Genomic DNA, 24258 nt, shown 5'->3' on the forward strand with positions numbered 1-24258 from the left:
GGGAGGAAAAGGGAGACCCTCTAAGTACTGGTGTGCTTCACTGTACAATCAAGCAAAAAAAAGTTACTATTCTTTGGAAATTCAAAGCTTTTTAATTCAGACATGTTTGAATTACATAAGAGGATATACAAAAACATCATTTAAATATCTGCAATGATGATGATCATTAAATACCTGCACTACATACAATGGAAAGAAACTAGCCCATTTCAAACAAGGAGTTCTATGAGACAATCAAAATCTTAAGAGCATAGTTATCACTGTGCATGATGGTATTAACTATAAGGTAATGAGACTGTCTATCAAATGCCACACCTAAAACAAGTTATGTATAATCACTATGTATTTACACAAATATATTCTGAGTAGGTATTGTTGATGAGGCACTGTAAGGCCAAAAAATACACTGAAAGGTATAATATAATTTGGAGAACCAAATTTTCACTATTCAAAAGAAGTCCTACAACAAAAAAAAAGGAAGGAAAGCAGACAGACGTGTATCAGCTCATTTGTACAAAAGGAAACAGAAGGATAAATCAGAAACCAATGGTACTGGTTACTTACAGAGGGTGAGTGGAAATGCAATGGAAATAATGGAAAGATGGGTAAGAGGTAGAAATGAATAAGGGTTACACTTCTGAGTATACCTTTTTGCCTAGTTCTAACTTACACTTCTGAGTGTACCTTTTTGCCTAGTTCTAACTTTTAGAACTATGTTAAAATTACACATACTCAAATAAGCAAACAAATAAAATCAACAAGAGGGGGAAAACTAAAAATGGAACACAACTAGAAATCAATGAATTTAACTGTATTTCAAAGGATTAAAAAACTACATTAAAAGGGTATGTACCTAACCCAACATTTGAACACAGTAATTTTGTTAGTAATTTTACCCTTAGGCTACAGACATAAAGAACTGTAAACAAATACTGAACTCTAGTTAGTAGTTTTGTTTTTCACAATGAAATGTATTAGCAATTCCAAACTATTCTATGTGTATTCTCAGACTGAGTAAACAAGTAAATACACTGTGGAAACTGGGAGCCAGGTTTCTTTACTCTTAGAAAGAGATGAGACTCAGGGATGAGACTGAATGAGAGAGATCAGTATGAACTCATTGTTTTTAATATATAAAAAGGTACAGATGTGTGTTATACACATGTATATATCATATATATCTGTATCTCCTATATAGCTTAGGGATATATAGGCTATATATAAATATGTATCCTAGCTCTTTCCACTGTGAGGATCTAGAAGCAAAGACACTCCAATAGCACCAAACACACCTACATTCTAGATTTTGGCTTCTAAGTATCATTCTCCACTAAAAGGAACCAGGGGTCTCTGGCTGATTCCAGGGCTCTGACAGGTAAAATACAAAATGAAACTGGAACATCTTGTTATGTCAGAAAACAAAGAAGTGATCAAGAATAATGAAGTCATGTCAAAAGAATGTTGAGGCCAGCTTGGCGGAGCTCCCACTGGCCAATCTGGTACAATTTGAGCATCAAAATAAATAACAATAGTAACAGATTATACCCCATGGAATAAAAAAGAAAACCATGAGTCCATACCAATGTAAATAAGTAAGCAAATAGGGAAAATGAGAGCTCTTTCTTACATTAAAATGCTTATTAATAAATATAAAATAGTGAAATTAGAAAAATCACAATTTGACAACCACCATAATTATTTAAGGCAAGAATTACCAATGGATGCTAAAACTAGTGACTGTTTGATAAGAAACAAAATATTTACACAGACTCAGTCTTCCTACTAGATATTTATTATTTGCAGAGGGAAAAACAGTAACTTTGCAGGGAAGAATCTTGGCTGGCACCATAAGTGATTAAAGTTAACATCACCAATAATGGGGAAAGCAGACATTATATGACCCCTGACATGACACAATCTCACTTCTGTGGTATTCTTACCCAGACTGCACAATAATGGAGGAACCTAAGCATGAGGAAACATCAGACAAATTCCAATTGATGAACACTCTGCAAAATAACTGGCACGTACTTTTCAAAATGCCAACGTCGTGAAAAGACAAAGTCTCCAGAACCGTTCCAGATTAAAGAAGACTAAAGAGGTATGACAGTTAAACACAATGAATGATCCTAGGTGATTTTCTCTGAATATTAATGAAGACAATGGGGAACTCTGAATAAAATCTAGAGTAAATATTATTATGTCAATATTCATTTCTTGATTTTGATTATTATATTGTGGTTATATGAATGTCCTTTTTCTTAGGAAATACACACTAAAGTATTTAGGGGTAAAAGGGTTTATTGTGTGCAACTTAATCAAACAGCTCAAGAAAATTTAAGTATTTACACACATGTACGTATATATAAAGAGTATGACAAAACAGCTGTGATAAGATGTTAACATTTGAGGAAATTTGGATGAAGGGTACCAGAACTTCTTTGTACTGTTTTTGCAACTTTTCTGAAGTCCAATGTTATCTTTAAATAAAGTAAAAAAGAAAAAAAACAGACCTGTGACCCTTTGATAATCTCTTGGATATAGATTTGGGTTTGGAACAACAACTATGATATTAACTTAGATCTCACTTGGCCCCCAAAACCCACGACACCCTAAGGGTGCTGATTGTGTCTAGACAGAATTAGACACTTTGAGACTTTCCTTGACTGACTCAAAATTCTTCAGCAAAAGGAAGAAAAGTTCCTGTAAGCATTTCAAAAACCCTGCAGGGAATGATCCCTACTACTCTGACTGTTACATCACAGGTGAAGGCAGCAGTTTGCCAAAAATGTTGCTTTTCTCAAAAAAACAACAATAGTCAACAGAGAATGCATACTGTGGTCCAGCCACTGTGCAGAGTGCACTATATATACCACCCCACTCAATCCTCTCAGTAACTCTAGTGTAATCTCTATCTTAAAATGAGGAAACAAACTTAAGAAGGTAAAGTATCTAGGTGGGGAGGAGGATAAGGGAGACGACAATAATAATATCTGTTTCATAGGATTGTTACAAAGATTTAATGAGGTAATATTTCTCACACAATTAGAACAGTGCCTGGAACATAGAAAAACAATACCTAAATGTCTGTTAAATTAATAAATATAAAAAATATCCTAAAGATCATAAGGCTAAATGGTATAGCTGGGATTTAAACCTAGACTAACTCCAAGGTTCATATTCTTAGCCACTAGGACTATGGTGTCTCATGGTTTTAAGAATTACTAGAATAAGTGCTCAACATGGTCCCAGACTTTCACCTACAAAGTGAAACTACATGATCAATCCATCTCTAAGGTCTTGGGGTTCCATGAGGTTTCAAAGCTGTGAACCAGTACTTAAGATGGCTTAGCAAGCTGGCATTGATCTGAAGTGCCCAAACAACACGCTATTTCCCAGACACTAATTACCAAAAGCATGTTGGTGCCTGTCCCAAGCCCAGTGCCAAAATTAGTACTAAGTGTTTCCTAAGAAAGATACTAGCAGTCCATACAATTCTTTATTCAAGATGGTTTCCCTTTTCAATCTGAAAAGTTTCCTTTGCTTGAGAAATTCTAATGTTTTTAAGAGCCTGCCAAAGATGTGGGTAAACATACTTTACTTGAAATTGTGTTCCTCTGCCAAGTCCTTCTCCTTGAATGGGATTATAAGGGCAAAGAACTCTTGTTTTTAAGAACAGATAAGAATCCAAGAGTAGGTACAGCAGAACCATAGAAAATAATGATATTTTGGCTTGTCTAAGATTTTGACACAAAATCCATAAAGCAGAACTGGGGCTCAAACATTAAATTCTCTATCAAGTTAAAAAGAAAGTGATATCTGATGCAAACAATCAAAGTGACAGAAAAAATACTAGAAAGTGTATTGCCTTTGGGTTAGATTCGTAGGAAAAGAAATATATCTTGGATGTCATTTAATCCTTTTAAATTGCATCTATGGCTATCACTATTACAAAATCCCAAGCTTTACTTTCAGCTTATTTAACTGTACAGAAGGAAGTAAAGAAATACTAAATTCTTGCAAACTGCCCACAAAAAAGCATCAAGCAACTTGCTAATTATAGTGTGGTATTCCTTTCTCCAGTTTACACTGCATCTCCTCACATTAGGTCCTGGAATGTGTGCATCTCTCACATCATTATGATGACTCTACTAATTCCTAACTTTTAAAACAGCCAGCTCAATTTTAGAAAAAATACTGACAACACTCCCAAAATGAAAAGCTAACAATGATATACTCATTATATCCCAAAGCTAAAACATCAGTAAAGTCAAACTCCAGAAGCTGTAGCTGTGATCTCAGAAAGCACGTCACAATTTCTCTAAACATATGAACACATTTTTGCTTCACTCTCTCTTTTATACACACAGCCATATACTCTGAGTCTGAAAGAATGTACATGAAAATGTTTACGTTAGGTCATAGGATAAGCTTTTTCTTAAACATGCTTTCTACATTTAAAAACATTTTCAGGGCTTCCCTGGTGGCGCAGTGGTTGAGAGTCCGCCTGCCGATGCAGGACACACGGGTTCGTGTCCCGGTCTGGGAGGATCCCACATGCCGCGGAGTGGCTGGGCCCGTGAGCCATGGCCGCTGAGCCTCCGCGTCCGGAGCCTGTGCTCCGCGGCGGGAGAGGTCACGGCAGCGAGGGGCCCGCGGACCCCAAAAAAAAAAAAAAAAAAAACATTTTCAGTTTTTAAAAAGATTTAAAAATGACCATAAGTTAGTAAAAAAAGATTCATCCTACACAAATTCTCATATAAAACAAAGAGATTATATATAATAATGTATATAATATGCATAGTATATGTCTATATATCTATGTATACGTTGTATATGTGTATAGTGTTTATGTTGTATATATACTGTATATATAATGAACATATATGTATAAGAGTGTGCATGTTATGTACAGGAATCAAAAGCTTTAATTATTCTCTTTTCTTACTTAGAAGGCAAAAGTGATCTTACAAGTGCTCCAGTCTGAACTTCTGGACAGGTATTGATTTAGTTTAGCATGTTATAAGTAGCTTGTATCTTGTATCTAGGAATAAATGCAAAGATATTGTTAATCAATAATTTAACTATTTTTGGGCTTCCCTGGTGGCGCAGTGCTTGAGAGTCCGCCTGCCGTTGCAGGAGACGCGGGTTCGTGCCCCGTTTCGGGAAGATCCCACATGCCGCGGAGCGGCTGGGCCCGTGAGCCATGGCCGCTGAGCCTGCGCGTCCGGAGCCTGTGCTCCGCAAATGGGAGAGGCCACAACAGTGAGAGGCCCGCATAACGCAAGAAAAAAAAAATAATAATAATAATAATAATAATTTAACTATTTTTAAATTGTATAGCATTTCCCCCCCAAGATTTTACTACAAAAATAACTCACCAATGTTGTTTATACTTCCTATTTATTATTAAATCAGAACTATCAAAATTATTTCTCAACGGAAACTGAATTTTATTCTACATCTTAAGTTTCTTTAATCTCCCTCAATGTTTCGCCTGAAAACATCTTTTCCCTCCTCTGATAAATGGTGAAACTTTCACACACGTAAGACTTTTAGTATACATCCTTGTCCCAAACTGAAAAACCTACCTCTACCACTGAAAAGTAAGTTCTGTCCCTATTTATTATTCCCTTCTTAAAATGGTTAAAGATCATCTGTGAAAGAAAAAGAAAAAGGTTATTTTTCCAGTCATTTGCTTGCCCTATGCAGTTACACTGTAATTTCTAGTCAGTACACTTAGTGCTGGTATATAGAAAACAAAAATACAAACACACAAGAATCTGTTTTCTACCCCATGATAGATCCAGTGCAAAAAGAGAGTCTCCTTCTTGCCTCCAGTAGTATTTATTACATTTTATTACAGATAAGCAATTTTCCCCATTCTCAAAGCTCTTGTTACAGCTTGTCTTATTCAATGTTCAGTCTAGAAATATTGGGTATCATTTTATTGTTTCCTCAAATTCCTTCTCATTATGCCCCACTTGTTATATGTAATGACACATCTCAATTTTTCACTTCATAGTTATGAGAATTTAAAGGGTATATAAACTACTCTGAGTCAATTAAGAAGAGAGAAGTATCCATGACAAGATGCAATCATCACAAACCAAAAGCCACAGAAGCCAAATTCACGGAAGGGTTTGTTCAACAGGCCCTGTGTGTTAATTTTTGCAACACAGCAATGATCAAAGGCCCAAAAGCTGTTTAATCACCATCAAGTTAAAATTATTATTCCCAAGTCAAGGAAGAAATTTATTGGTGACTGCCAGAAAAAGTACAAGCTCTGATAATGAAACTGTATTATGGGACCACCTTAAGTTCCCCGCTCCCCACTTCTGAATGAGACACTCCAGGTGACCAGGTGATGGATGGTTTCAGTTCCTTTTATCAGGTATAAAACCAGGAGGTGGTTTCAAATGTCCATATGCTGATATTATAAGTACAGACACTCATTCAGTTCTGGGTTCCAATTCCCATCCTTAAATTTCTGTATATACTAATCAGAGTGAACTTTCATGTAACCTCCTTCAACTCACCCTTCAGGACAATCACCACTCCATGATTTGAAGCAGACAGATATTCTAATACTCCACTAAGGGTGATTTAAGAGCACCCTTTATTAAAAAGACTTTATAAGCTTTCTCCAAATTAGACAAAGCCTTCTTTTCTTGTACTTTAAGGACCTGAAGGAAACTTGTTTCCCCACAAAGTTCAACTGCTAAATTCAAGTCAAGCTTGAATAAAACTGAATTTTAAGCTGAAAACATTCAGTCTGGGATAGGAGGCAGGGGTAACAATGAAAAAGAAGGTAACTGAGTAAAGGGGCACAAAAGAAGATGAGCAAGATTATCACTTTTTTCCATTTGAGCCAGTTAGATAATTAAGATCTTAGTTCAAAACTTCTATCTTGTGAGATACAATATAATTTGTTGACTAAGATCAAAGACAATTACTCACCTCATTTCTTACTGCTGCCATCTCCATTTTGGAGTATGAACACAAGAGTCCTTAAGAACCACATTTCATTAACTTCAACTCAACTGTGTTTACTGCCATGAACGAAAAGACACACACACACACACACACACACACACTCTCACTCTCTCTCTCTCTCTCTCTCTCTCTCTCTCTCTCTCTCTCTCTCTCTCTCTCTCTCTCTCGGAGAGAATACTGAGTTAGAAAACAGAAGACAGAGCCTACAGTTTGGGCTACTGTTTTTATTCCTTAATCAGATCAAAACCATCTCTGTGCCTCAGTTTCCTCCCTTCTAAAATGGCGATATTAATATCAGACTTCCTTAAAGTCAACGGTTTCTTGAAAGAAACAAGAAAATGTATGTGGGACTTCCCTCGTGGCACAGTGGTTAAGAATCCGCCTGCCAAAGCAGGGGACACGGGTTCGAGCCCTGGGCCAGGAAGATCCCACATGCCGCGGAGCAACTAAGCCCGTGCGCCACAACTACTGAGCCTGGAGATTTCTCGTTGGATGATGCTCCACAGTCGGGCAGACCAGTTGAAGTTGATAGCGATCAAATCGAGACATTAATTGAGAACAATTAACGTTATACCACGTGGGAGATAGCCGACATACTCAAAATATCCAAATCAAGCACTGAAAATCATTTGCACCAGTTTGGTTATGTGAATCGCTCTGATGTTTGGGTTCCACATAAGTCAGGTGAAAAAAACCTTCTTGACCATATTTCCACATGTGATTCTCTACTTAAACATAATGAAAACGTTCCATTTTTAAAACAAATTGTGATAGGTGATGAAAAATGGATATTGTACAATAATGTGGAACTGAAGAGATCGTGGGGCAAGCGAAATGAACCACCACCGACCACACCAAAGGCCGGTCTTCAAACAAATAAGGTGATGTTTTGTATATGGTGGGATTGGAAGGGACTCCTCTATTATGAGCTCCTTCCGGAAAACCAAATGATTAATCCCAACAAGTACTGCTCCCAATTAGACCACATGAAAGCAGCACTTGACAAAAAGCATCCAGAATTAATCAAAAGAAAACACAAAATCTTCCATCAGGATAACACAAGACCGCATGTTTCTTTGATGACCAGGCAAAAACTGTTACAGCTTGGCTGGGAAGTTCTGATTCTTCCGCCGTATTCGCCAGACAGTGCACCTTTGGATTTCGATTGATTTCGGTCTTTACAAAATTCTCTTAACGGAAAAGATTTCAATTCCCTGAAAGACTGTAAAAGGCACCTGGAACAGTTCTTTGCTCAAAAAGATAAAAAGTTGGAAGATGGAATTAAGTTGCCTGAAAAATGGCAGAAGGTAGTGAAACAAAAGGGTGAATATGCTGTTCAATAAAGTTCTTGGTGAAAATGAAAAATGTGTCTTTTATTTTTACTTAAAAACCGAAGGCACTTTTTGGCCAACTCAATAGTTTTTATATGGAGGAATGTGGTTTAGAAAATAAATAAATAAAGGACGAATAGTTCTGAGCCCCATAGTGAAATCAGTCTTTAGTAAAGACTTCAGAGAGCAGTTCCACCCTACAAGTTGTCCCCAGGCTCTGCCCTTCTCCAACATCCCCTAAAATGTCTCCTCAGAAAAACCCCGAACACCTAAATTCAGAGAATTCTTAAAGGGTGTCTTCATTATTCCTTGTCAATATAATACTTTACAGGCTGCATGTGAGACCTCGATTTCTGCTGCATTCAACATAAGCACAGAATCAGCTCAAAAACAGCCTGACATAAATGCCACTGGGCTGCGTGGGCTTTAAATATAATTAACCCTCTTTTCATATGCAAAGCAATTCAAATCACCACTAAGTTTGCTAAGGATGACAGAATAATACACAAATAAACACAAAATAAGTGGGGAGACTTTAACAAGCAAATCAGATCACTCCCTCCCTTTCATCAAATAGGCAAATAAGAATCTATCCCAGAGTTAATTATCATGAGGAAAATCACTAAATATAATAGGCCCTTGTACAACCAAGGACATAGTTGTACATTACAACATTACAATAGTTTTTATTACTATACATTTCACCCAAAAAACAAATGAAATAACTAAAGCCAAGCAGTAAACTTTTCATTCTCCAAATGATAAAAGTCACAACTATTCATTCATTATTTCACTTATTTATTCAATCAGCAACTACTAAATGCACATGTACCAGTAACTATACTAGACACTAGGCATACAGTAAAGAAGAAATCAGAAAAGGCCCCTGACCTCACAGACCTTATAATATTGTGGGAAAAGACAGGAAATAAACAAGTAAACAAATAATTTCCAAAAGCAATATAAAAAAATAAAACATGGGGAAAGATCATGCTATTTTTAAGAACTGTAATAAAAAGCACTACACAGCAAATATTTATTTACATTAAGGCAAAGGCCCTGAAATGGGAAGAAGCTAAGCTTTATTCACTAGATGCAAAGATCTTCCGCTGACACCCCTTCTATGATTCATCTCAATCTAGTCCATTCTTCATAAGCAAGAGTCAGACTCTCACAAACATGGCAGACACCAGACCTCACCTCCAGGTCCTTCTCAGCACCTCTTCTGATTCTAGTTCCTCCTTCATAAATTACAAACACAAGATCTTATCCAACAATCGCTTTTCCATGAAGTACTCACTGTCTGAACTTCCAAAGGTTAAACATAACACAAGTTTGCCCAACTGTAGGCAAAGAGTTGGAATATTTTATGCTCGAGAAAAAAGAAAAGTGAAAAGTGACATGGCGTCAGAGGTAGGGAAAAGCAAAGGCCTAACCGTACCAAGGTGCACTTCCAGCTTCAAATGAACTGAGAGGTGAAGTTCACATCTTAAATAATGAAATACCTTCACTTGCAGAGTGCATTCTAAGCCAAGTTGCTCTGGAAGAGAAAGACCACCCTGAGGGCTTGTTCCCCATCCTTTTAATTTCTGGTGAGAGCAAATCAATTAGAGGGAGTAAGTGAACCAACTTCCAGATCTGTAACCAGATGGCAATTACTGGTATAGCTACAACAGTCACCATCTCCTTGATCCCTTCACTATTTTTAATGTTTTATCTTTCCTTTGTTTCCTCTCGAAGTTAACATCAAAATTAATTTGGATAACATATTATTTCTCTAAATTGTGTAAACTTCTGAATTAATATAGTACTATTCTTTCATTAATTCTATGAAACTCCAAATATCTAATACAGTGCCCAACACAGTACACCGATCCTGAGAGTAGAGAAAACCTGATTGAAATTATGTGTGTTAGGTTAAGACTTTTCCTAGGATCCAGTCACACAACTTTTTTAACTGGTTCTAAAGAATTCAAGAGACTAAACACCTGTTTCAGCATTCCATAAACATATTTTGTAAAATACATTTTTGCTATTTTTTAAGAACCCTAATAAAAAGTACCACACATCAAATGTTACATTTCAAACATAAAGACCATCATGAAACATGTTAGCTTATGCTGCTTGGTCAAAATGATCACAGAGTCATTGAAATGAAGCTTCTCTTGCCTTCTCTATGCATATATGAAGCTTAAGGAACGTCTTGTAACTGTGTCACTGATTGGGAAAACCACAGCTCTGCATGTGCCTTTTATTAATACAAGCACATACATGTAACAGCACCAGGGAACACACTAACACAGCAAATGGATGTCTGGGCTTCATTAAATGTCAGAGCAATCTCATATGCATCTGCTCAGTATATGCCTTCATCTTTTTTTTTTTTTTTTTTGCTGTACGCGGGCCTCTCACTGTTGTGGCCTCTCCCGTTGCGGAGCACAGGCTCCGGACACGCAGGCTCAGCGGCATGGCTCACGGCCCTAGCCGCTCCACGGCATGTGGGATCTTCCCGGGCCGGGGCACGAACCCGTGTCCCCTGCATCGGCAGGCGGACTCTCAACCACTGCGCCACCAGGGAAGCCCTATGCCCTCATCTTAAAAATTAACTGGAGAATGCTTAGTGAAAGTAAAACATAAACCATAATACTGTATGACATGTTAGTGTTTAAGTTCTGAGTATAGCTGATAGTGTTAGTTATTCAAACTTTTAAAAAAATCTCCTACAGAACTTTATGAGACTCTAAATTATTTATTTTTATTTTTTAGTGACTATATACAATCAAAATAAAAAGAAATCAAATGCTGAGACTGTATTAGTGTTCAACGTAACATATACCTAAAAAAGGAGATTCAACTTTTAAAAAGTTGGAGTCTACTGATCTCATCCAACATGCTCATTTTATAGATGAGAAAAAAAACTAAGAAACCAGGAAGTCAAGTGACTTATTTAAGGTAACTGATACAGGGAACAGAGGTGGAACCAGAACTGAAGAATTCTGACTCCCAGATCTTTTCACTACACTGTATGGTCTTATTTAACAAGGTTTTTGTTCTAGAATTAAATAATGTTCTATCAAGAAAATATCACTTTCTCCCTAACGCCATTATAAAGTCAAAGATGTGTTTCACACAATTGTTAACTAAGCCTAAAGTACTATGAAGAAACTGAAGTCTCTGTCCCAGGTCCGATGCAGCTTATATTCTGAGAATATAAGTAATGTACAAAAATGACGATGATAGATTATTGTAAAAATGGGAGAACGGGATGTGGATCAAAGGGCACAAACTTTCAGTTTTAAGAAGCAAAAGTTATGAAGATCTAATGTTCAGTATGGTGACTGTTAATAACACAGTACTTTATACTTGAAAGTCGCTGAGAGTAGACCTTAAGGATTCTCATTACCAAGAATGTGTTAATTATCTTGATTTGGGTAATAGTTTCACAATGTATATGTATATGAAATCATGATATTGTATACTTTAAATATATACAATAATATTTGTCAATTATTCCTCAATAAAGTTGGGGGAAAGAACAAGAGAAGGAGACTAAGCACTACTAAGTACTATTGTACCATGATATTCAGGACGGCAGGATTATTTCTGCGTGGAAAAATGAAAAACAAAAAAAGGCTCATACTTGTTCAGTAATGAAAGATTATCCCAGTGTTGGAAGTTAGATAGCAGAAAAGAACTAGGAAAAGTTTGGATTTTGGATCTACTATAGTCTAGGAAATAAAGAATCATACATATTTTGTTAGAATTAGATCTACCTGGGACTTCCTCTGTGGCGCAGTGGCTAAGAATCTGCCTGCCAATGCATGGGACATGGGTTCGATCCCTGGTCCGGGAAGATCCCACATATGCCGCAGAGCAACTAAGCCCATGCGCCACAACTACTGAGCCTCCGCTCTAGAGCCCGCGTGCCACAAATACTGAAGCCCGCACGCCTAGAGCCCATGCTCTGCGACAAGAGAAGCCACCGCAAGGAGAAGCCCATGCACCGCAACGAAGAGTAACCCCCCCGCTAACGACAACTAGAGAAAATCTGTGTGCAGCAACGAAAACCCAACGCAACCAAAAATCAATAAAAATTAAATCTTTAAAAAAAAAAGAATTAGATCTACCTAATTTCCAGTCTAAAGAAAATACAGACGCTATAAGAATTCACTAAATACACCACAGGGAAACAATCAGACAAATCCAGATGGTGGTACATAATATAAGACTCTTCAAAAAGTCAATGTCATAGGGAAGAAAAGGGGGGGAGGTTTTCTAGATTTAACAAGATTAAAGAGGGACTTTCCTGGTGGTCCAGTGGTAAAGAATCCGCCTTACAATGCAGGGGATGCGGGTTTGATCCCTGGTCAGAGAACTAAGATCCCACATGCCGCGGGGCAAATAAGCCCATGTGCCACAACTACTGAGCTAGCACACCTCAACTAGAGAGCATGCATGCAGCAAACTACAGAGCCCATTTGCTCTGGAGCTCACGCTCCCTGGAGCCTGCACGCCACAACCAGAGAAGAGAAAACCCGCCGCCACAACTAGAGAGAAACCCGCTACTAGAGAAGCCCATGGGCCGCAATGAAAGATCCCATCATTGACCCTGTGTGCCACAACTAAGATCGATGCAGCCTAAAATAAATAAATAAATAATAAATAAATCTTTAAAAATCTTTAAAGAAAGAATAAATTTCTAAAGAAAAAAGATTAAAGAGACAAACAAATGCAATGCCTAAATGCAGATTAGATCCTATTTTGAAAAAACCAGATATAAAAGACACTTGGGGGACAACTGGGAGATTCTGATTATGGACTAGATCTTAGGGAATAACAGTTAATCTTCTTAGGAGTGATAATAGTATTGTTATGTAGGAGAAGAGCTTTAATTTTTAAAGATGCATGTTGAAGTGTCATGATGTCTGTACTCACTTTCAAACAGTTAAGCAAATGTATATATACATACACACACACATTTGTTCAATCTAATTGATGGGTATTCAAGTGTCTGTACTAGAGTCTTTCAACTTTTCAACATGTTTGAAAATTATCATTAAAAATGTTTTTAAAATATCCCTTTTTTTAAAAATTTTTATTTATTTATTTTTGCGGTACGCAGACCTCTCAATGCTGTGGCCTCTCCCGTTGCGGAGCACAGGCTCCGGAAGCGCAGGCTCAGCGCGGCATGTGGGATCTTCCCGGACCGGGGCACGAACCCACGTCCCCTGCATCGGCAGGCGGACTCCCAACCACTGCGCCACCAGGGAAGCCCCTAAAATATCTTGATAGAGAAGATCTAATCCACTAATCCTCTCTGTTTTTCAACAATTTTGTTTTTCTTCAGAAGAAACTGAGCCCAAAGTACCACAGCTAATGCAGGCCTTTTCTCAATAGAGATTAAAACTCAGGCAGACCTGCAGAATCTTAGCCCAAACTCTTCACATATGCCAGAAAACTGGAACCCAAGAGAAAACAACTGATCTGGGACAAACACCTACATGTGTATGTAAAAAAAAAAAACATATTTTTTATGGGTTTTTTTCTATTTTATTTTTTTAATTTTTTTTTTTTTTTTTTTTTTTTTTGCAGTACGCGGGCCTCTCACTGTTGTGGCCTCTCCCGTTGTGGAGCACAGGCTCCGGACGCGCAGGCTCAGCGGCCATGGCTCACGGGCCCAGCCGCTCCGCGGCACATGGGATCTTCCCAGACCGGGGCACAAACCCGTGTCCCCTGCATCGGCAGGCGGACTCTCAACCACTGCGCCACCAGGGAAGCCCTTTTTTTAATTTTTAAAATTTTTATTGGAGTATAGTTGCTTCACAATGTTGTGTTAGTTTCTACTGTACAGCAAAGTGAATCAGCTATACATATACATATATCCCCTCTTTTTTGGAGCACTCAGAGCACTGAGTAGAGTTCCCTGTGCTATACAGTAGGTTCTCATTAGTTATCTATTTTATACATAGTATCAATAGTGTATATATGTCAATCCCAATCTCATAGTTCATCCCACATCCCCCTTTCCCCCTTGGTATCCATACGTTTGTTCTCCACGTCTGTGGCTCTATTTCTGCTTTGTAAATAAGCGTTTATACCAGTTTTTTCAGATTCCACATATATGCGTTAATATACGATATCGGTTTTGTCTTTATGTTTAATATGTAATAATCCCATTACAACTACAAAAGAATAAAAATCTGTTAAAGACTATAACAACCTAGTACATCAGAAATTTGTTCAAAGTAACTTCAGAATGCAGCATTAAATGGGAATTAGTTCATTAGATGCACAAAAAAACAAACAGTAAAATTTTAAACCACTTAACTAGTATCACCTATAATATTGTCTCACAACTTTGTCTATTGATTATGTCAATTATGCCTTCCAAAATCTGACAACATGTTTCACCATTCCCTCCACAAGCTTCTTGCCAGTACCCCAAAATGCCAGGCTTTTTCATATTTCTATACAAGTAATTTCCTCTGCACACAGAATGCCCTTCTGCCTTTTCTTCATCTACTCCTCTTTCAAGACCAACTTCTTATATCACCTCTCCAATGAAGTTTTCTGACAGTGCTCCACACTGCTCCTTGAACTTCCATAATACTTTTTTCATTGCTATAGAGACTTTTTAAACTTTTCCTAATTATTTAAACGTATGATTCCTTCATTAGACCATAAGCTAACGTGATTTCACAGAGCAAGTCTTATTTATATCTCTACTTATAGTTAGCTTCAAGTGCTGGCAATTAGAAATAACAGAAGCTGTCTATTTTTAAAAGATAGCTTTCTTCCTTTCAGGAAGAACCTAAAAAATAAAGTGTTTGCCCTGAGTTGAAAGTGATAGTTTATTATGAAGCAGATTCATACCTCGAATGACTTGGACTATTTGTTACTCTGCCCCTTTGATACTCTTGTCACATAGCCCACAAGCATGGAAACTATCTGAACAAATGCAAAGAAGCAATCTGACCTTGCTTATACCTACAAACCTATATAATAAATACATAAAATTATCTGAAGGGTTTCTTGTGAGGGTAAGAATTTAAACAGAGAAGTCCCAAAGTCACTAATTCATTACTTACTGAAGTCCTGAGCAAATGTATCATTAAGACTTCACACTCAAGTAAAATTCATATAAAATTACCCCCACATGTAAATAGCTTTTTCTTAGACAGCTACCTTCAACAGAAATTTCATTTCTAAAAACAGAGCTACAATGGAAACTTCTAAAAGTTTTACTGCAAACATGCAAAAATATGGCATTACAATACCCAATGTATACTCAACAATATTTAACCACTCAGCTCAATATATGGAGTATATTCAAAACCAAGCTTGATTCTTGCTGCCTGCAAGTCAAAGTAGCTGATGCAAGATGAATACATGCTTGATTGTTCTTAGCCAACACACATGCATCTTTAAGTACATACGCATTAGTAAAGTCTCAACCTATGGTCCTTGAACTACCAGTGAAACACGAGGAGCCTGCTGGTAGCCTAGTACTGCCCGACAAGCAGAAGCAGAAAGCTGGGTAGGGATGGTGAGGGGTGGTGGGGAGAATCATGTGCAGTGGTCCACCAAATGAAGATATACCATTCAGGTGGTCTGCAGTAAGGAAAAAGGAGAGAATCACTAAATCAGCAAATTGATCGCCCAATTAATATGATCATGTTGCTTACCAAAATCAACCTAACGCTCCCTTGCAACAAGAGAGGAATGTGTTTCGGTCAAAAACCACAAGAGAGATAATTCATTAACATAAAGGCAGAAGTTCCTTACTACTGTTATTAACACTCAATAATCATTCACATTAGAAGACTCACCTGGGTATAGTACTACTAGCAAGGTGCTGCCAAAGCTTTGCATTTACAGTAAGAAAATCAGATTTAAAAATAAAATCCACTAATTACAATTTCTCCATAAGAAAGACAGGTATTATAGATTAGGGCCATCAAAACTCAAAGGAATGACAATTCCTATCATTTCTAGTGGCTTAAATCTTCTGTCCATACTGTGTACCACTATCAACTGATTCCTAAATACAAAATCAGAGATGAAAAAGACAGCCCATTTAATATCCATAATGAGACTCTTCTTTCAAAATGTCTTTCCAACATAAATTCCAAAATAATCTTGACTGGGAGAAAAGTTCAACCCTCTACTTAGTAGAAAATTGAAAACGAGTGGGACTAGCCCAGTGGAAGGCAGCTGATGAGGCGGGGGCTACAACATACCATGTCAGTTTTTTATGTAAACCGGGGTTTTAAAATCTTTTCTCCAAGAGGATTCAGCTTGCCCCATATGGCAGTATTTTCCAACTGTAGCTTCCCTGGCCTAATTTCAGTTCTCATACCTACTGGACCTACCTACCCACCCACAGTACCACTCACTGTATTTCCAACCTGCGTTTTCTTGCTGTATATGTCCCTTTTGGTTCTTTCCACACAACTCCACTCCCAGTCAAACCAGCCACCTTCTGCTTTATCAAGTAAATGCCTCCTATTTCACAGTATGTCTCTCTCCAAATGGTACAAAATTTTATGCATCCCTCTCATAAAGCCCCAGAGCTCACCAACCCAAAAAAAATATGAAAGATTTGTACTTCTACTGTCACACTAGGGATAAAAAAGGAGGAGACTTAATCTTTAGTCCTAGTCATGTTCAGTGTGCTTCATTTTTTACTACAGGCACAGTCCTAGGAGTAGAAGCAAAAGAAAATTCAGTAAGCAACCTAGTTAGATGATGTGTTTAAATAATACATGGGACACTGAAAATACATAAAGAATAGATCTGCATGATATTCTTGGTGAAGAAAGTAACTGATAGGCTTCCCTGGTGGCGCAGTGGTTAAGAATTCGCCTGCCAATGCAGGGGACACAGGTTCAATCCCTGGCCCAGGAAGATCCCACATGCAGCGGAACAACTAAGCCCATGTGCTACAAATACTGAGCCTGTGCTCTAGAGCTCGTGAGCCACAACTACTGAGCCCGCGTGTCACAACTACTGAAGCCCGCGCGCCTAGAGCCCATGCTCCGCAACAAGAGAAGCCACCGCAATGAGAAGTCTGAGCACCACAACAAAGGGTAGCCCCTGCTCGCCCCAACCTGAGAAACCCCATGCACAGCAACAAAGACCCAACACAGCCAAAAAAATAAAAACAAAAAAATTAATTAAAAAAAAAGAGTAACTGATGTCTTGTAGAGGATGTGTTTGTTCTGAAGTACACCAACCTCAAAAGGGCTGTTGGTATATTCTGGGGCTGGCTGCCTAAAAAGTCTATCTTGTATTAGGATATGAGTCAAACTACAACTAGAATTTCTGCAACCACCGTACTAGAATGAAAAGTTCAAATACAATCAGATCTATCAGTTTCACAGGCAGACCTGTTTTCCCATTTCCCAATAATTCAACAAAATTCAGTATACTAAGTACTTACTATGGTCAGGTCCTGAGAGGTGATTCTCATTTCTCTACCTTTCGTGAAATTTTCATGACTCAATTCTTAGTACTTTCCTCCTCTTTTTACTTACTCACAGCAATCATTCACTTTTACACCTTCAGTCAATCCCCCAGGTGATTCCAAAATCCACATTCATAATCCTGAACATTTAGGAGTTCCATATCTAAACTTCTGCACCATCCTAAATGATATCTCAACTTAAAAATTCTTCTGTCATCTAAACCTTAAGCCACCTCAATATTCTTGGTTACCCAGGTTCACAAACATGGTATTTTCTTTTCTCTTCTGTATCCATCCCTACATCCAATAAATCACCAAGTTCTGCCCTTTTTTTTTTTTACCCTAATGGGTTCCTCACTCCAGTCTCTTCCCATTGTAAGCAATCCTCTATCAATGTTTCTCGAACTTTAACGTGCATGGCAATCATTTGAGAATCTTGTTAAAATGCAGATTCTGATTCAATAGCTAGGGTTTGAGATTCTGCGTTTCTAACATGCTCCCATGTGATGGCAATGCTGCTGGTTGAGGGACCACACCTGTGAGCAGCTGCGGCCACTTTGTTTTCCTTTATTCCCTCAGCATGTGCACAATTTATTCAATGGTATTTTTATCTGTTTAAATAGTGTTTTATAGCTGCTTCATGTATGCATATTTTATTACGTTTTCCTAAAAAAGGATTCTGACATACGCAAGAAATAGGATAATGATTCCTTTTTTGGAACAACAGCAGCCAATACAAAGTTACGCATACTATGGGTACTCAGTACTTGTTGATTTTAAAATGCTTCCCCAGAAAATACAACGATCACCTCTTAATTACGAAGTTGAAGCGGGTTAATGGATTACCTTTGTCAACTTTTTAAAAGCCATTTCACTGCAGGTGCTTCCCTGGTGGCCCAGTGCAGGGGACAGGGTTCAACCCCTGGTCTGGGAAGATCCCACATGCCACGGAGCAACGAAGCCGGTGAGCCACAATTACCTAGCCGGCGCTCAAGAGCCCACATGCCGCAACTACTGAAGCCCACGCACCTAGAGGCCTTGCTCCACAAGAGAAGCCACTGCAAGGAGAAGCCCACGCACAGCAACAAAGACCCAACGCAGCCAAAAATAAAAATAAATAAAGTTTTAAAAAATAAAATAAAATAAAAACCATTTCACTGCAAATCAACCTTTTCACCAGATCTGACAGAGGAAATAAGCTTAAAACAGCTTTCTATTCATAGTTAAGAAAGCAAATGTTAATTTGTGAATTACTGGTTATAGATTTATTCTTTCTCCATCAGTGAAGGATTAAATACATATTTAAAACAAACTATAAGCACAGGCAACAAAGGGAAAAACAGATATACTGGACTTCATTAAACTTTTGTGCATCAAAAGACACCATCAAGAGAGTGAAAAGACAACCTACAGAATGGGAGAAAATATCTGCAAATCAGGTATCTTGAAAAGGGTTTAATATACAGAATAAATAAAGAACTCTTACAACTCAACAACGACAAAACCCCAAACAACCCAATTAAAAAATAGGCAAAGGACTTAAGTAGACATTTCTATCTATTAAAAGAAGATATTCAAATGCCAAATGAGCACATTAACATCACTAGCCATTACAAAATGCAAGCCAAAACTACAATGAGATACCACTCACTTCACACCCACTAGAAAGGCTATAATTTTTAAAACAGGAAATAACAAGTGCTGGTGAAAATGTGGAGAAACTGGAACGCCTGTATGCTGCTAGTGGGAATATAAAATGGTACAGCCACTGTAGGAAAGTTTGGCAGTTCCTCAAAAAGGTAAACACAGAATTACCACATGACCTATCAATTCCTAGGTTCTCCTAGGTATATATCAAAAAAGCACTGAAAATAGGGACTCAGCTATGTGTACACCAAAGTTCATAGCTGCATTATTCACAACAGCCAAGAAGTGGAGACAATACAAATGTCATCAATGGATGAAGAGATAATCAAAATGTGGTGTATATATATACAATGAAATATTATTCAGCTATAAAAAGGATTTAGCATTGATACTTGCTACAGCAGGATAAACCTGGAAGACATGTAAGTGAAATATACCACCAACAAAACAATAAACATTGTATGATTCTATTTATATGAAATATCTACAACAGGCAAATTCAGAGACAAAACATAGATCAGCGGTTACCACAGGTTGGGAGGAAAGGGGAGCAAAGATACTGCTTAATGGATCCAGAGTGTTTGGAGTGATAAAAAACTCTGGAAATACACAGTGATGATGGTTGCACGTTGTGAATATAATTAATGCCACTAAACTGTACACTTAAAAGTGGTTAACGTGGCGAGTTTTATATGTATTTTACTAAAATTTTTAAAACATAAAACTAGAAAAAAAGAAAAAAACTAGCATTCTTTATTATAGCCCTGAGTTTAAGCTCTGGCTCTGCCATTTGTAAGCTATGCCATGTTAAACAAGTTATTTAATTTCTCCCAGCTTCAATCCATCTGTAAAACAGAGATACTATCCACCTCCCAGAGTTGTTGAAGACTAAATGAGAACATAATCACAGAACCTGTTACATAATAAATACTGGATAAATGGTAGCTGTTGTTACTCAAAAACCATTGTTCTCATCAAGTAGGTGTTAAGGCTGCTATAAATGGATAACTGAAAGAATTCCATGATATTCTCAAGACACTCTGAAATAAAGCAGTCAATGTTCAGCATTCAGAGTTATCCTCCTGTAAACCTGGAAACTGATGACTGCCTGGGTCAGTAATCTTGGGATATCACTGAATGTACAAAATAAATGACACACCCAGAAAGTGAGAACCTACTTTGTACATCACTATTTTCATTAAAGAAATGATCAAAATATGAAAAGAAGGTAACTGGCTGTCTTCAATGAATTTCATTTTATTGTTTTTTCTTCACATATTTCTTATTTTTAAAAATCCTCAGAGATTTAATTACTTAGCAAATGCCTTGGGCTAGAGCCTTGTCTAGAGGACCTAAGTGCCAACCTCAGCATCACAATGTCATAATAAGGTGGAGAACCATACAAAATATGCTGTCTACAAATGTCAAAACAATTGGAAATTCTAGGAGTGTGGAAGCTTGGAGAGACCTGTTAAATGATCTTGCATAACTCCTGTAATATACCTTTCTCGATTAAAATTAGGCATTTAAAAAATGGTCAAAGTAGCTGAAATGCAAAAACTGAATTCTAGGCAAGGTATGCCAGAAGACACAGCAATTGATTCCAAAACAACAGAAAACACAAATCTTATAACATGAATTAAGCAATTTCCATATTCTATAACCTCTTACAAAAATTTCTCAAATTTCTTCAAAGAACTAATCCACCTAGAAAGGAAGTTTTTCTCAATATACACACAATTATTTGCATACTTAAGAGACTTAGATTCAGAGGGAAAGGGAAAGTACAGTATCTCAAATAGCAAAAAAAGTTGTTTTTTTTTAGTTATCTTACTAAGTCTGCTGATATTCAGAAAGTGAAGCCATACTAAAACGGTGATGTCTGCACTACACCGTGGATGTAATTAAATCTGTCGTGAAAAGCATCGGAAACTGTACTTAACTCCATGCTGATAAAAAAATTTTCATAGGCCAATATGTCCAGATTAAAACTACTAACGACTGTTGTACGTCTGAAAAGTGAAGGATCTGTGCCAACACCCTTAGGAAAAAGTCTTTCCCTTCCCAACAAAAAACTATCATGATAAGCAAGAAACTATTTAACATGTTAACCTGAAACCCTCACCTGAGCTAATTCCTTTAAACCACAATTAACTCTTTAACTATCATGACAATAATGAAGAATAAAGGCCTCCCTAATTAAATTCCAGAAGTAATCCTTTTATGCCACACAGCTCATTCCTTTACCCCAGTTACATCAGGGTCATGTCTTCTCTCCAGAAAAAAAAATAAAGAGGATTGGTGATTGAGGTTCCTTTTTTCTAAACTTTATTTCAAAAAGGTAAAGCACACCTTAAGACCCAGAGAACTCAGTTCTCAAAGAAACTGATACTATAGTTATCTAACTAGATACCATTGGTAATAAATTACCAAAAGCTAATACTTCTTGCTTTAAAAAGCCCATGCTAATAATGCCTGGCTGGTCATAAGTCACACTACCAAAAGGCCATAAAACCATAAATTGGTTCAAGTGCATTACCAATAGAAAAACGCTGAATTAGAATATTAAAATCAGTGTGAAAAATTTTAATTAAAATTAAACACTACCTATAACAAGCACACTACCTATACTTACTAAAAAGTAACACCACCTATATAGTTCAGTACCATTAATTATCACCTCAAACGCAGGAAGAATCATCTGACCCCCAAGTTGATCTTAACCTAAGGGTGTTTTCAATCATGCCCTTTTTATCTTCCTGCCCTGTTTTCACGGCAAATCTCATTGTTAATGTGCCACTGAGTAATTATGCTCTGACTTGAAATGCACTATAAAGTACCGTTTTCATGGACGATTTTTTCAAGACAGGCTTCGCTGAGCTCTCAAACCATTTACCCAGGACTTAGACATACAGGATGCCCATACATTTTAAATGAAGTGGCATGGCTAAACATCAGGCAATTCAGGACATTCATCAGCCAAACCATTCATGTACATGGTTTATAGATGGAGCTTAGTGACAGGCAAGCAGCTGGTCTAAATGCTAGCTAGCATGTTAAGAAAAAGTTGTAAACCCACCCATCCCCAAACGACTTAGTCTAGGAACTTATGCCCCACATTTTGAGACGTCTAACACAAGGCTGGAACAAAACGAACACTGTCATCTTTGCTGTTCCTAAAAGCGATTTCTTATTTAAAACATTCTGTCCTCTACACAAGCTATAGAATGGACTCAGCAAGAGATCATTTAACTAAAAGTAGAATTAACTGTATTATTCTTCTGTTATACTACAACACCGATTGCATTAAAATACTCTCCTCGGCAAACTGCTTTTTACATTGAATAAGAAGTGCGTTCCGTGTTACAGAAACTTTTACAGTACCGATCCTGCTAGGGTAAACGGACTCTCAGGCATTTGTACTTTTATCTTACATAGTTTCCTTTACGTAAGACGGACAGGAATTCGACTAGCCCACCCCGACACTGGTCCAACACCCCCGGGCTGTAGCAAGAAGCCACGTTTTACTCGAGAAGACCGTTTCCCCACCCCTCGTTAAAGTAATGCCTGTGGCCGCTTGAGACTTCCCCGGCCGAGCTCCAGAAACTTGCAGGTTTAAATGGCCAAATTGGAACCAACCAGGGCAGCTGTCATCTGAAACTCAGGAAAGCTGAGACCAGCCAACTCTACTGAACAAGGACGGGTGCGGAGAGATGTGACCGGGAGCGTCGGAGGGAAGGCATCAGGCTCCCCCCCCCCCCCCCCCCCCCCATGCTTACGTAAGACGGACAGGAATTCGACTAGCCCACCCCGACACTGGTCCAACACCCCCGGGCTGTAGCAAGAAGCCACGTTTTACTCGAGAAGACCGTTTCCCCACCCCTCGTTAAAGTAATGCCTGTGGCCGCTTGAGACTTCCCCGGCCGAGCTCCAGAAACTTGCAGGTTTAAATGGCCAAATTGGAACCAACCAGGGCAGCTGTCATCTGAAACTCAGGAAAGCTGAGACCAGCCAACTCTACTGAACAAGGACGGGTGCGGAGAGATGTGACCGGGAGCGTCGGAGGGAAGGCATCAGGCTCCCCCCCCCCCACCCTCCATCAATTGGCTTTTCTGCAACCCCAGCGCCGCCATCCTGTTCCTGAATAATTAAACCAACTGGAGAGGGAGTGAGGTGGCCAGAGGCGGTTTCTGGTCCGAGTTTCCCGAGCCGAGGCAGTGGGATCGAGAGGCCGAGGGCTACATCCCCGGAGCGCTGAGGGCTTTATCGAGGGCCAGGGAGAAAAGGGGGCGACCCCGCGGCCAGCGGGGCGGCCGGAAGCGGAGCGCGGGGAGTGACGTGGAGGCGGGGATGACAAAGGGGCACGGGGACCCCGGCCGCGAGGCCCGCGGGCCCGCAGGGGCCGGGACAGGTGGCCGGGCCTGGCCGGGAACAATGGGGGGCCGAGGCTGCCCCCTGGCGCTCACCTACCTCCGGTGCCCTCCGAGTTCTCGTTGAGGCTGCCCGAGGAGTCGTGCTGGGCGCCCACACACCCGCCCATGGGGGCCCCCGGCGCCTCGTCCGCCACCTCCGGGCGCTCGTCCGGGCCCGCCGCCGCCTCTGCCGCCTCTGCCGACTACGGCGCCGCCGAGCTCCGGACAGGCACGCCGCTCCTCTCGCCCGCCGCGGCCCAGCCTCCGCCCCCCTCGCCGCTCCACCCACCGCCTTGGCTCGGCCCCTTCCTCCGCGCCCACTTCTACCTCAGTCCCCGGGCCGCCCGCCCGGCAGGCCTGTCCCGCGCGCCGCCCTCGCCTCCGGCTCCCCCCCCGCCGGCCCGGG

General features: G+C 39.1%; 1 protein-coding gene across 1 annotated transcript in view; it reads right to left on the reverse strand.

The window, feature by feature from the left end:
• UBTD2 (ubiquitin domain containing 2) overlaps positions 1–23980 on the reverse strand; it is a 56107-nt gene extending 32127 nt beyond the window's left edge. The window contains exon 1 of the mRNA XM_007465557.1: positions 23911–23980. Coding sequence (XP_007465619.1) covers positions 23911–23980 — 70 coding nt within the window. The remainder of the gene's footprint in view (positions 1–23910) is intronic.
• Between the last annotated feature and the right edge of the window lie 278 nt (positions 23981–24258).

The sequence above is a fragment of the Lipotes vexillifer genome, unplaced genomic scaffold (assembly GCF_000442215.2).
Source record: "Lipotes vexillifer unplaced genomic scaffold, Lipotes_vexillifer_v1.1 scaffold621, whole genome shotgun sequence".
Taxonomy (NCBI): domain Eukaryota; kingdom Metazoa; phylum Chordata; class Mammalia; order Artiodactyla; family Lipotidae; genus Lipotes; species Lipotes vexillifer.